We start from the raw sequence: 15,099 nt of genomic DNA, 5'->3' as shown, positions 1-15,099 counted from the left end.
TTAAAAAGAAAAAGCTGAAATTAACTAGTAGAGAAAGAGGAGGAGGAGGCGAGGAAAGGGGAGGACGAGGGGCTCCTAACAAGAGCTCCTTAGTCACAGGCAGAGTAGGCCTTTGTGAGCTGAGGAAGGTCACTTTGGTATGAGTTGCTCACTGACATAGGAAAGCTATTGTCCCCTAAATATAAATTGATGGATTAGAGTGTCTTTGCTCTTTTATAGAGCTCAACATAGAGGGACCAGCATCAGTCCATACCACCATAAACCAAATATAAAACTCTAACAGCCACTGATTTGTACCACCAGCTACTGGGTAAATAGACAAGTCCATTAACACAGTTTATTAGAAACTGCAGACATGGAGTGAAAAGCCCATTTCTTTGTGTTTATCAGAACAGTGAAATAGAGAGGGAAGATGCCATGTCAGTATGGTCTGGGGCTTCTTCTCTCCAAGCCACAGCGGCCTGGCCATCCTTGAATCTAGGGGCTTATAGCCTCTGAGTTTTCAAATATATTTCTTTTTAATGAGACAAATGGGAGCTCAAGTAGTCCCCTGGGCTTCTGCTTTAGTCTCCTGATGTTACCACCACCAAATGGCAGCCCAAGGCCACGTGCACAAGAGCCCACATGAGAACTGTGAGTTAATAGGCCCTCCCATCCCAGAAGGCCTTCCATAGGATGATGTAACTCAGAATGCACATACATAATTAAGAATAGTGTTTGGTAACCATGGAAACTAGGATGGGAGCCATCCTGTAATGAGCTCTTTTGGTGAAGTTAATACAAAGTTCTCTTTGAACACATGGAATCAAAGAGAATTCTTTCTTGTGCTGATTTTTTCCTTTTATTGAGCTATAAAACAGATACTCCCAAGAGCATGAAGTATACTTGTCTTCATTGTACAGCTCCATTAATTTTTTTACATATGTAACCCATATAATTAGCAGCTAGTCCAAGATAAAGGGCATTTCCAGAAGATCAGGTTTTCCGTCGTCTCCCAACCCCACTCTAGAAGGACTTGCAACTCCAACTTGTTTCCATTGATTATGTCACCTGCTCTTAAGCTTCATCAACATGGAATCCTATCTGGTACTGATTTGTGTTTAAGGTCATTAAAGTCAAGTCCACTGTCTGTCTTACTATCCACCCTAGGCATTTTTAGAGATGGCTTACACAGAAGCTGCCCAGGCTATGGTCCAGTACTACCAAGAAAAGTCTGCTATGATCAATGGTGAGAAGTTACTCATTCGGATGTCCAAGCGATACAAGGAATTGCAGCTGAAGGTACAGCAATCTTTCATTCAGTCAGTCACTCGGCAAGCATCAGCTGAGCCCTCTTGCTTACCAGGTGTCTGTCTAAGTACTGTTGGGAAGGAGAGCTCAGGAAACAACGAAAAGATTGGTCACTGATCTTGAGGCTGTCACTTAGATGGAAATTACAACACGACAAGAAAATTGCTCAGTGAAGGGAGAGGGGGGATCTGGGAAGAGGTAGGGGAGGCAAAGAATATAACCAAAATATATGTGTGAAATCTCAATCAATCAATAAAATATATATATAAAAAACTCTTCACTGAGCACTGAGGTGAGTACAAGAGGAAAGGAGTGCTTAAGACTAGTTGGGAGCTAGGGAAAGACCAACCCAGAAGTCTTGAAGGAGGAAGAAGGCTGGCTGTGTTCTGATGAGGATAATTCCACCTTTAAACACAACTTCTTGGTGCATTCAGAGCTCTGAATACATTTTCTTCCTCCAGCATTCCCCTTGGTCTCCTGGTCTCTTTTCCATTCTCCATAGGTGTCTGAAGCTTGTATAAGTCCTTCTAAGAAACACTTAGCTGGTCCACTCTCAGAACTCAGATGTATTCAGTCAGTCTCAAAGTGAACTTTGGTTTCGTTTTAGCTTGTTCTGCATTCTTCTTTTCGTTTCCTTTTTTTCTTGAGTAGTATAATCTGTATAGAATCAATTAGTTGCAATTTAATACTGATCTTGAGTCACATCTCATACATCTCATGAAAGGACCACAAAAGTTAAGAAATAAAATATGGCCAATACCCAGAAGTCGGTGGGGCCCTCCTTCTGTTCAGCTCTTCTGTTCCACTCTCCTGGCTCTAAGGATAATCATTTCCATGCTGTTGCTTTAGCTCTAGCCCCTGTTCATGCCGCCTAAGCCATGGAGTTTAGCTTTGCCCATTCTTTTTTTTTTTTTTTTTTTCCGAGACAGGGTTTCTCTGTGTAGCTTTGCGCCTTTTCCTGGAACTCACTTGGTAGCCCAGGCTGGCCTCGAACTCACAGAGATCCGCCTGGCTCTGCCTCCCGAGTGCTGGGATTAAAGGCATGCGCCACCACCGCCCAGCAGCTTTGCCCATTCTTAAACATAATATGAAGGGAATCACATTGTCTTGCTATTTCTGTTCAACGTTTTGTCTTCCATGTCGATTTCATTGTTCTATAAAACGATGTTTCGTGGTGTTTCGTGGCTCTGCCATTTGTGTATGTATCTCATGGCTGATGGACATCAGGTGGTTTCCAGTTGGTGGATATTAACGTAAGTGCTAATCTACTTGTCAAGCATGTTGTCATGGTACAAATGCACAGGGGCATAAACTAGGTGGTACAGGAATCACTAGGGTTGGAGTTGCTAGATGACCAGGCAGGCTCACCTCAGCTCTGCTAGGTGACAATGAGTTCTTTCCAAAGTGTTTTGTCACAGTCTAATATTCTCCTCATAGAATATGAGGCTTTGTAGTGTTTCACATTCTTGCTAACCTTAATTTGTCTGATTTTTATATTTGGGTGTGGGGCGGGTGCAGTATTCTGGTTTATTACAGTTTTATTTTGTATTTTCCTGATGAAGTACTTATAAGGTTGAGTACTTTTTTCCATATGTTTACTGGCTCTGGTTTTCTTGGTGGGAAGTTTATTTCCAAGTTATCTGCCTGTGGTTTTCTTTTATATTGTGTCTCCTGGTTGATTTGCTGTTCTCTTAACTGGAGCACTTGGTCTGTTTGGGTTGATTATTGTCGTATTGGTGTTTAAAACTACCCTCTTGTTTTAGGCTTTCCACTGTTCCACCTAATAAGATTTTTATTCCTAGTTCATTTCCATCTTTACTTGGGGTTCAATTTGTTCACAACTCACAGCTCTTAATCTGCCCTTAATCTTGAGAGTTGACATCAGATGACAAAGGGTAAGGTTGCTTCTAGCAAGGACAAACATTCTAGCAAGTCAACATAGCAGACGTGGGTAATATGTTAACCAGTCACCCTAGGCCCCTCTCTGCTCTGCTTACATTATTGCCTCTGGAGTTCCTTACCAACTGTTCCACATTAGGCCCAACCTGGATTCTTTCTCTGTAATAAAAGCATGAGACAGGTGAAAAGCCCAACTTGTTCTGTACCTAGCCAGCTCCTGTTTTCCCCTGCGGACTGGAATTGAATTTCTACTCTGAGTTCCCAATGGAGCTTGGGCCTCCAAGTGGAATGTCATAAGATTCGAATTAGGGTGAACAACAGTAGTTTCTTGTAGTTCCAAGGCATAGTAATACTCTACTGAGGGAGACAGTCTGGAGTGGTGTGGAGTTACTGTTCAAGACGTCTTGTGGTCTGAGTCTTGCATTCAGCAAACGTTCCCTGAGTGCCCACTATGGGTGGCAACTGAGCTGGTGCCACGGGCATGGCGGGAGTAAGTGTGTGAGGAACTTAGTCTGATGGGAGGAGAGACACAGAAACAAAGAAACAACGAATATGTGACCTATGCCAGATTGGAAAATGATGACACCGCCCTAGGCTCTGCCCCTTTCTGCATTGAGCCAACTTCTTAACCTCTGTGAACCTCAGTACTCAGATCAGCTCAGGACTGTACTTGAGTTCTTTGATTTTAGGCAATTTTCTTTTCAGTCTCACAATCACTATCCTGTGAGGTGTGCAGGGCGGATAATCACAGTAATTATAAGAGTACAGCATAATGTACACCTTTAATTGAGTCCTGCTCCTCTGGGGCAAGTAATGTATTAAGCACCTTCCATGCATTATCTGTTTTAATCTTGACGTCAGTCCTGCCAGACAGGTATTATAATCTCACTTTTACAGATGAAGATATTGAGCCTAATAGAAGTTCCACAGCTTGCCCAAGATCATAGTTACTGGACAATCCATGATGAAATCATGAGACTGTTGGCTGGGTGTGATGGCGTTGGCCTTTAACCCCAGCACTGGGGAGGCAAAGGCAGGTAAAACTATAAATTCAAGACCAAGCTGACCTTGTCTTGTGAGTTACTAGTCAGCCAGGGCTACCCTCTAGGAACTAGACCCTGTCTCAATAACACAACAAAATAAATAAAACCAACGAACCAACCAACAAAAAGAAACAAACAAAAAACCCTGAGACTACTTTGGGTTTGCACCAGATACGGTATTTTTTTACATCGCATTGTTAGGTTTTCCACCATCCACATGAAAACCGAAAACAAAAGAGCAGGAACTTGAGTAGTTTTGTGCTCACAGTCGCCCAGGCAGAACAGTGGAGAGACAGTATTCTGACAGAGCTTCCCAAATCCAGGGTGCACGACGTCACCAGACCAGGGCTCTTGCTAGAATTGTTCAGATTCTGCAGGTCTGGGACAAGGCTGTGACTGCATTTCTGTGACAGCCCCCAGCAGATGCTGTCCCTCCTGGTCCTAAGAGTACACTTGAAGTGGCAAAGGCCTGGAACACATTGTTTTCTGACCTTTGCTATGGGTTTTCAGCTCTCATGTTGTCATATCGTCCCTCTGGGTCATTGTGACCTTCAGCATATTCCAACTGTGTGTAATAGACTTTATGGCCTGCGAATTGACATGAATCAGCTCTCGCACACACATTCTCTCTCTCTCTCTCTCTCTCTCTCTCTCTCTCTCTCTCTCTCTCCCCTCTCTCCCCTCTCCTCTCCTCTCCCCTATCCCCTCTCCCCTCTCCTCCCTCTCTCTCTCTCTCCTCTCTCCCCTCTCCTCTCCTCTCCCCTCTCCCTCTCCCCCTCCCCTCTCTCCTCTCCCCCTCCCCCCTCCTCTCTCCTCTCTCTCTCTCTCTCTCTCTCTCCTCTCTCCTCTCTCCTCTCCTCTCCCCTCTCCTCCCTCTCTCTCTCTCTCCCTCCCTCTCTCTCTCTCTCTCTCTCTCTCTCTCTCTCTCTCCTCTCTCCCCTCTCCTCTCCTCTCCCCTCCCCTCTCTCCTCTCCCCTCTCCCCCTTCCCTTCCCCCCTCCTCTCTCCTCTCTCTCTCTCTCTCTCTCTCTCTCTCTCTCTCTCTCTCTCTCTCTCTCTCCCTGTAACAGAAACTTGTGGCAAGGGCAAGTAAGCCTATTGGTGTAGGTGAAAGAATTTCTTGGCTCATTTGAACGAAAGTGCAGGAGTAGCTGACTGCAGGTACAGCTGGATTTTGCACCAATGAGATCAAGATGTTGTTGTTCTCTGTTCTGGCTTTGTTTTCTGAGCGCTTCATGGGATGGCCCCCAGCAGCCCCAGGCTCTCTCCTCTAGATGGCGTGGTAGCCCTCTGCAGCTCTAGCTTCAGGTGTTATGCCCTATCTCCTTCAGTAAGAGAGAACCAGGCTCACTCCCACAAAACCTCTGACAGTCATTCTGATTGGACTAATTCACCACACGTGCCCATCCCCGAACCAGTCTCTGTGGCCAGGGGAAGGCTGTGCTTTGATTGGCAAGGCCATGTAGGGTAGGAGAATTAGCCGTACAGAGAGGGGAGTTTCCAGGAAGAAGCTGGATGAAAGGAGAGGCCTACAGGCTGGGAAGTCCAATCATGTCAGAAACAACTAGGGCTGTGCTAACAGAGCCTGGGTCTGATGAATTTCAGGCTCATAGAGAAGGTTTCAGCATCTTCCCTAGACTTTGGAGGTCAGACCAACATCTGCAGAGCTGTCAGAAGACCTAAACCCCACCCCCATCCCAGCAGCTTTCAAAGGGCACTGTTTGTCATGCCCTGAGGCTTTTGGTGACTGATGCCAAACAGGTCTCATTACTCTGCCTTTCTAGATGTAGAAGGTGAGTCTCCCACATTCAATAAGCCGTGACCCCAGACTCTGCCAGTTGGAGGACAGAACCAACTTTCACACGGTTAAGATTCCAACTTCTGGTCCCTCTCTGTCAGTAGCAAGCACTTTCCTGGGACCCCCAGGGGCTTAGACTCTTGTCCTGTATTAGAAGATGTATTGACAGTGGGAACCGTGCTGGCCTCCTGTGTGGGTATTGATCTGCATCAGTGTCACCATAGGACAGAGGAAGAGATGTGACAGCTGAGATTTGCTTCAAAAGAATTTCAAGGGTGGGAAAAGAAGGTCAGAATACAAATCTCACAAGATTAGACAGGATTCGGTGTACATTCATTCTACATTCTTGTGTATCCAAATTGTCCTGTAATAACAAGGTATCCCAAATGGCATCATAGACTGACTTTATTCTCTTTCACTCCCACTTCTCTGGAATGGTGGCAGCATTGTGGCACTTACACCTGGAGAAGAGCCTGAGTGCTTCTTGACCACACTGCCTGCCCTGCGGTGGGGGTTCTGTAAAACCTGTCTCCTCTATCTGCTGCCCCACAAGGCTGCACTCCTCTTCTTATTCCTGCCTTTCTGGTTCTGAAAGGAACAACCAGGAAGGCACTAAATTCCACAAGAGTAGAAAACATTGACCTCTAAAACTTTTTACGAGAAGAAGCCCCTGTCCAAACCACTCCGGGGATTTTACTGTGCTCTGAGAAGTTGCCTGGTTTGGGGACGTACTCTTCAGCTGCTGCCTTCTTCAATTGTTCCAGCACAAGCCACAGACTGGAGACCTGGAATTGGCCTCCTTGATGTCGCACAGGTTGTCACATAGACATGATTGATCCTGGTGGTTCCCATTAGTGTTCCCAAGCTCCATTGTTTGTCATGCGTTGGCTGCATGAAAGCAGTGGCCAACGTCTAAGGGAAGGCAGAAAGACTAGCTCAAGGGATTCCAGACATGTCTGTCTGGGATGAGTATGGGTGGAAGGAAACATTCTGGGCAGGAGCGTTCTTCCCAGCCCCTGGCCCAGCCTTGGCCTCTTCACAACAGCCTTGGGCTCTGCAAGGTTTTGGTGCCATTCAAGCAGATATGGGGACAGTTGACAGTGTATGTTCTGGGAAATCTGGTAATTGCATGGAGCATTGCATATGCTTATAAAGTGTCAAGGTTTATACTTTCTGTTGAATACAAGTACCATTTGCCTGAGGTGTGAGGTACTCTTGGGGCTAGTTGTCCCAACTAGTGCTGACTCCCTGGGTCTGTGTCCTTGCTCTTCCATGTCTCAGGATCAGAGTCTTCTCTTTGTCCTTTCCTTTGTGTCTACATCTGACAGGTGATCCCTCCCTGGCTTGAACATTTTACATCTTTTCCCTGTGTCCCTAGACTCTTTCTCTGAAACCACAGACAGGTCCTCCTCCATTCTCATCTTTACTAGGTGCTTCTCCCAGACCTACCCTTGACTGTAGTGATAGCAGAACAGCAGCCATGCCTTGCTGAGAAGGCAGAATTCCAGTCTCTGTCCACTAGACCTGGGTTTCCCAGAATGAGATGAGATACATGATGTTCACTAGTGTCTGATTGGCTCTGGAAGTCTTTGTAAGTCACATAGGAAAAGGTACAGAAGAAAAGAGTAATTGATTAGTCTTCTTAATAGAACTCTTTATCAACACTTGACATGGTTAATGGAGAAGTTTTTTTGTTTTGTTCGAGGTAGGGTTTCTCTGTATAGCCCTGGCTGTCTGAGAACTTGCTCTGTAGACCAGGCTGGTCTTGAACTCAGAGATTTGCCTGCCTCTTCCTCCTGAGTGCTGGGATTAAAGGTGTGCACCACTCTGCCCAGTTGTGATTGAGAGTTTTTAGTTCTATTTTTTTTTTTTAAAAAATATCTGCTTTATTAAGCCATAGCTCACATGCCTTGCTCTCTGGACCCTGAGCCCTACTCTGGTCCTCCTCATGCTCACACTCCTCATCTTTTGGATCAACCCCTCTATCTTTCCTCAAAAGATGCCATTTACCCTGTGGTAGGCTGGGCAATGAGCAAGGCAGGTCATGGCTGCTTCCCACGGACACTTGCAGTGTTCTCTAATGACCTCTCTGACTTTGCCTAGAAACCTGGGAAAAATGTGGCTGCTATCATCCAGGACATCCATTCCCAGAGGGAGAGGGACATGTTCCGAGAAGCTGACAGGTGAGGCTCTGGGTTTTAGGACAGAGACCTGGAGGTTAAAATATCTTCTAGCTTCTTGTTCTTAGGGGATGTCTTAGTTAGGATTAATACTGCTGCAATGAAACACCATCACCAAAAGTCACTTGGGGAGGAAAGGGTTTATTTCACTCACACTTCCCTATAACAATTCATTAGCCAAAGTGATTAGGGCAGGAACTTGCAGCAAGTCTTTCTCTGTCCCACCAGCCAGCTCCCAAATCACTACATGAAGGCTTCTTATATGAAAGCTCAGCTGATAGCTTAGGCTTGTTTCTAACCTGCTCTTATAACTTAAATTAACCCATTTCTATTAATTTACGTATGGCCACATGGCTCATTGCTTTTACCTCCTCCTGCATGTCTGGCTTCCTCTGTGTCTAGCTGGCAACTCTGCCTTCTTCTTCCCAGAGTTCTCTTTGCTCTGAAAATCCTGAATGGCTATTGACCATTCAGCTTTTTTATTAAACCAATCCAAGTGACACATCTTCACAGTGTACAAAAAGATTATTCCACAACATTTCTCCCTTTTTGTCTAAATAAAAAGAAAAGGCTTTAACTCTAACATAGTAAAACTGTATACAATAAGAACAAATATCAGATGCTGTCTGAATAGGAAGGAAAGGTATCAACTCTAACAAGTGAAACTATATGCAATAAGAACAATCATCAAGCAAGAATCTCACTTACAATGTCCAGTCTATCTTCACTTGGCATATTTGGGATAAATATTCCATTATCTATTCTCTCTTGATAAGTCCAAAGTTTTATACCTAAACCATTTTTATTATAACTTGTATAATCACTCTAAAAATATCTTTTTAGACCTTAAAACATCATTTTGGATAAACAACTTAAACTTTTAAGTTTTTAACCTTATAAACTTTACATCTCTTAAGTAAGTTTCTTCTCTGAATTTGGTAACAAGGAAAACTGTAAAACTATAACTATATACTCTTCAATCTCCATCAGAGAGCTAAGAAGGATAAAATATTACTTGAGTAAACAGAAAGTGCATAGAAAGCAACTTCTAAAACTAAGAAATGGCAGAGACAACTGATAGCCTGGGCAGTTACCCAAGGTTCCTTTGTAACATTGGAGCATCTGTCTTCGACCTACAAGCCTAGAATAACTGATATACTTTTCTGTGAAATAGAAATTTGAAGGACTGTCGCCCCTCCCTTGTTTTGGCAAAGTTCAGCAGTCACTTTCCTGTGTGTCCTGCAGAATGTCTGGCAGACTTTTCTCTGAAACAGGAATTTTGAAGGACTGCTCCGTCTTATCTTGGCAAATTTCAGTAGTCTTTTTCCTTTGTGTCCTGCTTGTCCAGTTTATACAGCATATTGTTAGCAGTCAAAACAAGAGCAGTTTCTTGCTCAAATGGTTAGTTTTACCATACTGAAAGTATGATGCCCATCATCTTCTCTGAAGTAAATTGGTACTCCAGGAGCAGATGTGTCTCATTTTCATGAAAAGTCCTATGTTACAAAACAATTTAAATGTCATGCTCTATAGATCTTTGAAGTGTTTGAAGACCATCTAATCTAAAATATATCTCTATTTGACCTTGAAAACATACCTAACATGATTACAAATTTGATGGTTATAGGTGACTAACTACTAACCTATATTTCTTTATTATCCTAAATAGTTTGTAATAATAACTTTCAAGGACTAGAAAATTACATTACATTGTTAAATTAACTGCATAGGTACAGTACCTTAAACAAGAGTAGAAATAGATGTACAGTATGTTCTAACAAAAATAATCTTAAATTTGTATCAACATACAAAAATCCATACCAATGTAAAATATTTGAGACTAGTGGTTGTTTAAAAGTAGACACAACAATCCACCCTTTTATCTCATCATTTTTATACTATATCTCCCATTTTTCTCTTCAGAAAGAGATCCCTGAATCTCTAATGTCACCTGTCTTATGTAGTTTTTCTAGGTTTGTTTCTTTATATCTGTAGCCAAGATTTTCAGGGAGTCTCCCCCATCAAACCTGATCCTCTTTAACCTCGAGTAAATCCACAGCCTTTTATTTTCTGTGGAAACAAAAGCATAACTTTTTCTCCAAAGCAACATATTTTTTGACTTCCATTTTGAAATTAAGAAATTTCAAAAATATATAGGTTCCTTTAATTTGGCAGTTTCCATAAACCAGTGTTTCTTAGAACTATTGTTTGCTGCTCATCAATAAAAAAAATTAATCTCAACAAGACACCATACAGAATCCAGACTCTCTGTGTATTTTCTGTCTTTTTATAACTATATTTTTATTACTTTATTTCTCTCTTTAAAGACTTCATTATTTTTAAACTTTTTTATGACTGTCTAAATTCTTTTTCTTTTTTTTTCTTAAGCCTATGCATATTGTTAAGCACACTGTAACCTATCTGGGGGTTTTTCCATCTGAATCTGCTTTGCTGGGTATCTGTAACCTTTTTTGCCTGCATGAGCAAAACCTAAACTCCTGTGCAGCTTAGCTCATGGCCCACTGGTGTCTCAAGCCCACAGGCAATGGCCAGGAAAGGCATCACTGTACGTTGGCCTGCATGAGAGACTGCAGGACTAGGAAGCCACATTTGACTAATTTTGTGTGTTTGAAACCTTTTTTAAAGCTTTCTCAGGTCTTATGTGGAAATACATACCCCTACATTGGATGCCATTTGTGGCAAGTCTTTCTCTGACTTCTTTTTTTAAAATTTTTTTATTTTACTTCTTTCTTTAAAGACTTTTACTATTATTTTTAAACTATTTTTTCCTGCCATATGTAGTGAGTCTTTCTCTGTCCCATCAACGAGCTCCCAAATCACTACATGAAGGCTTCTTATATGAAAGCTCAGCTGATAGCTTAGGCTTGTTTCTAACCTGCTCTTATAACTTAAATTAACCCATTTCTATTAATTTACGTGTGGTCATGTGGCTCATGGCTTTTACCTCTCCTCCTGCATGTCTGGCTTCCTCTGTGTCTGACTAGTGACTCCAACTTCCCAGCGTCCTCTCTGTTCCCCCTCCCATATCCTGTCTAGCTATTGACCATTCAGTTGTTTTATTAAGCCAATCCAAGTGACACATCTTCACAGTGTGAAAAAAGATTATTCCACAACAGGGACTCAAACAAGGCAGGAGCCTGAAGGCGGGAGCTGATGCAGAGGCCATGGAGGATGCTGCTTATTGGTTTGTTCCTCATGGCTTGCTCAGCCTGGTTTCTTATAGCACCCAGGATCACCAGCCCAGAGGTGACCCTACCCACAAGGCTGGGCTCTCCCTTATCAATCACAAATTAAGAAAATGCCTTACTGGCTTGCCTACAGCTTGATCTTATGGAGGCCTTTTCTCAATTAGGGTTGCCTCCTCTCAGATGACTCTAGCCTGCGTCAAGTTGACATAAAATTAGCCAGCCTGGGGTATTTGAGTTGTAACTTGGCCTGCCCTTGGCTCTGATCATCGGTCTGTCCTTCTAGCCTCTACTCCTCCCTGTTCATATGAAAGGTGCCACTATAGACGGGAAGTGTGCTCAGGTTAGATGGGGATGCTGGGCTTCTCTAGCTGTTCCTCTTGTGCTGGAAAGGAATACAGCAATTGGGAGTTGTGTCTGGCTCTGTGGGGCAAGCTGTCACTTTACTGACGTATCCTGGGTGTACATAGTGGTGTCAGAGATTCTGTTTAGAGGTAGCCAGTTACTGATTTTTCACAAGCTGAATGTAGATGTCGAAGTAAGGATGTAGATGGGAAAAACCCACCTGATTCCTTGAACATCAGTTCCGTAGGATGCTGAATGCTATAATTGCCCAACTAAGTTCTTTTAACTGACGTTTATGACCCTTAAGATGGGAAAACATAACCAGGCCTGCAGTCTCCAGAGTGGCCACAGGGGGTGCTCTAACCTAACTGTAGAGGACAAGTGTCCAGCTGAAGAGACTCCTCTAGTCCTGGAAGAGGTGCAGCTCTGGGTCCTGGCAGTGAGGGGTACATTGTTGTTCCACATTTGAGAACGAAATGAAAGTGTCCCATCCTTTTAGGGTGTCAGGTGTGGGATTCAGGTGATCCGTTCAATAGCCTTCAGAGAGCATGTGAGTGTTCAGGATTGGGATTTTTATTTGTCTGATTTTTTTATTTAAAAGGGTGGTTACTTGGGGTTTAATGGTGTGTATAAGGACAGATCATGGCACCTGTGGTTATGTGGCAACTAGAGTGGGAAGACTTTGAAGTTTGGCTCCAAACCTTAGGCAGAGCCACTTCCTGGGGTTTCCTGTCTTCCTCTCAAATCTGAACAGGTCTGAGTTCTGAGACCTTTGCCAACCCTCAGATGTCTTCCTAATTCTTTGTTTTGGGGATTGCTGAGCCTGCCTCCTCATTCCTGCCACTCCCCAACTATAAACAGCCCTCTTCCATTCCCAGAATCCTAACTGCTTGTAATGAGGTCTAAATGGGAGGAAAAAAGGAAGATAAGTCACCTATAGTCTGATGGGGTCCAAGCGGAGGAGTGGCTTCAGGTCTTCTTCAAAGCAAGCGACATTGGGTCTGGGTAGTCAGTGTCTCCAAGGACAGACATGGCAAGCGCACCACTTAGCCCTTTACTCGGAGTCCTCACCCTGTACATCCCCAGGAAAAGACTCTCCTGGGGTCCGTATCCTGAACAGAGCTTCCAAGAGGAAGTAAAGTAGGACTAAGCCAAACCAATATAATCTTTTCCCAGCTCCTAGGAGCAGACTGTAGGGGAGGGGGCAGAGAGCGGCTTAGGTGGAAATCCATGCCTGTAATTCAAGAGGGAGGACAGGCATGTTCCTGGCCACCCTGTGTAGAGCTGGCTTGTGACTGACAAATGTCCAGGTGGGTTCCAAGGACATCTCTGAGAGGAACTGTGTGCGTCAACATCTGGGTGGTGTGGGGTATGGGCTCTGCAGCTTCTAAACACTGACTTTTCCTTCCTCCCAGATACGGTGCAGAGCGGCCACGTTCTCGAAGCCCCGTGAGCCGATCGCTTTCCCCCAGATCCCACACTCCAAGTTTTACTTCCTGCAGCTCTTCCCACAGTCCACCAGGCCCTTCTCGGGCCGACTGGGGCAATGGCCGGGACTCCTGGGAGCACTCTCCCTATGCAAGGAGGGAAGACGACCGAGAGCCCGTCCCCTGGAGGGAGAACGGGGAGGACAAGAGAGACAGGACAGATGTTTGGGCACACGACCGGAAACACTACCCCAGGCAACTGGACAAAGCTGAGTTGGATGAGCGACTTGAAGGAGGGAGGGGCCACCGGGAAAAGTACCCGAGGTCAGGGTCCCCCAGCCAACTCCATTCTTTGTCCAGCTACAAAGGCCGAGAAGATGGCTATTATCGAAAGGAGCCTAAAGCCAAGTTGGACAAACACCCCAAGCAGCAGCAGGAAATACCAGGAAGGTCCAGGCGGAAAGAAGAGGCCAGATTTCGGGAAACTCGACACCCTCCCCCGGAGGACTCGGGCAAGGAGGATGAACTGGAACTCAAGATCACTAGGGCTCCGGAGGTTGCCAAGTCCAAGCAGAGTGAGAAAAGTAAAGCCAAGAGACCTGACAGAGACCAAGGAGGAGCTGATGATAAAAAAGAAAGCAGAATGGCAGAGAATGAGGTAATGATGCAGATGTAACCCTAGGGAAGGTGAGGCTGGCCTGGAGGGAAACCACAAGCCTCGTATATTGATGACGAACGTGTGCAGAAGCAATGAATGTTTCTGACCGTTTGCCATGTGCAGGGTACTGTGCGAAGTACACTCTGTCAACTACCACTTAATCCTCATAGCAACCCCACAAAGTCAGGATCGCTGTTACTCCAGAGGGGGAAAACATAGAGCATGATGCTATTCCATCAAGGAGACCGGGCTGGAAACAGGACGGCCAGAGTCGTAGTGAGTGATCCAGCTCCAAGTCCCACGGGACCTTGTTGCCTTCACTAGAAGTTAAGGAGAGACTTGATGGAAAGGCCCTTTGTAGTTCTGTGTGCCCAGGGTGGAGTGTTCCTCGGTGTTGGCACCCACATTTACCCAAGGGAGATTAGATCTTGCTCCATTCTATGCACCTGCCAAAAGTATCACTGGCCCTGGGGCTCCAAGGACAGGAAAGGAGAAATGGCCACCACCCTCAAAGTTATGCTGTGAGCTCAAGCATGGTGAGCTTCTCCAGATAAGACTTTCATTTCGTCTTAATAAAGGCACATTGCAACCAGCTGGCACTTTGGAGGATAGCAGTGGAGCAATGTCGGAATTCTAACTTGATTTGTGTTTCCTTTTAGCTGAGGCCTCCTATTAAACGGAGATGAGGTAGTAGAGTTTTAGGGGTTTTCATAAGAAACTTAATCCTTAAAATCCTCTGTGCGTATCTTCTAGTCACTCTGAAGAAGGAGTTGGTGACAGTCCAAATAAGGAGTCCAATTCTTAATTCCATGAACACTGAAGAGCCACTTTGGGCTATTATTCTTATTATTCCAGTCTTCATTCCTCCATGCTCAGGAAGGGTGCCAGGTGGTGGTCTAGACACAAGCAAACCACAGTGAAAAGGACATAGCCCATAAATGGTAGAGGCCCAGGTCTAACAAACATAAAATAATCTGCATATAATAGAACCCAAGTTTACAGTGGATCAGCAGCTCTGTAAGCAGTTGACATTACAGAATAAAAGCTATGTGTAGAGGGTATTCGAGCTGGGTATTAAAAATGGACAGAAACCAGTTTGGTATTCATGGTAGAAGCTGCAGCAAGCAGAAGTGAAAGCAAATGACTGTTTTCAAGAACCTGAAGATACTCAACACAGCTGCATTTGTAGGACATGCTTAAAGATTTTGTTTTTTAAACATAAATCATGATCCTGCTAGAAACACACAGTGAACA

The 15,099-nt window shown here is 44.4% G+C and overlaps 1 protein-coding gene across 2 annotated transcripts in view; it reads left to right on the top strand.

The window, feature by feature from the left end:
* Positions 1–15,099, top strand: part of Rbm20 (RNA binding motif protein 20) — a 208,789-nt gene that overhangs the window by 173,629 nt on the left and 20,061 nt on the right. For both annotated transcript variants that reach the window (XM_059245968.1, XM_059245975.1), the window contains exons 7-9: positions 1,150–1,281; positions 8,133–8,212; positions 13,176–13,845. In XM_059245968.1, the coding sequence (XP_059101951.1) occupies positions 1,150–1,281; positions 8,133–8,212; positions 13,176–13,845 (882 nt within the window). The remainder of the gene's footprint in view (positions 1–1,149; positions 1,282–8,132; positions 8,213–13,175; positions 13,846–15,099) is intronic.

Source organism: Peromyscus eremicus, chromosome 1, assembly GCF_949786415.1.
Source record: "Peromyscus eremicus chromosome 1, PerEre_H2_v1, whole genome shotgun sequence".
NCBI classification, from domain to species: Eukaryota; Metazoa; Chordata; class Mammalia; order Rodentia; family Cricetidae; genus Peromyscus; species Peromyscus eremicus.
This window is presented reverse-complemented; position numbering and strand designations above follow the sequence as displayed.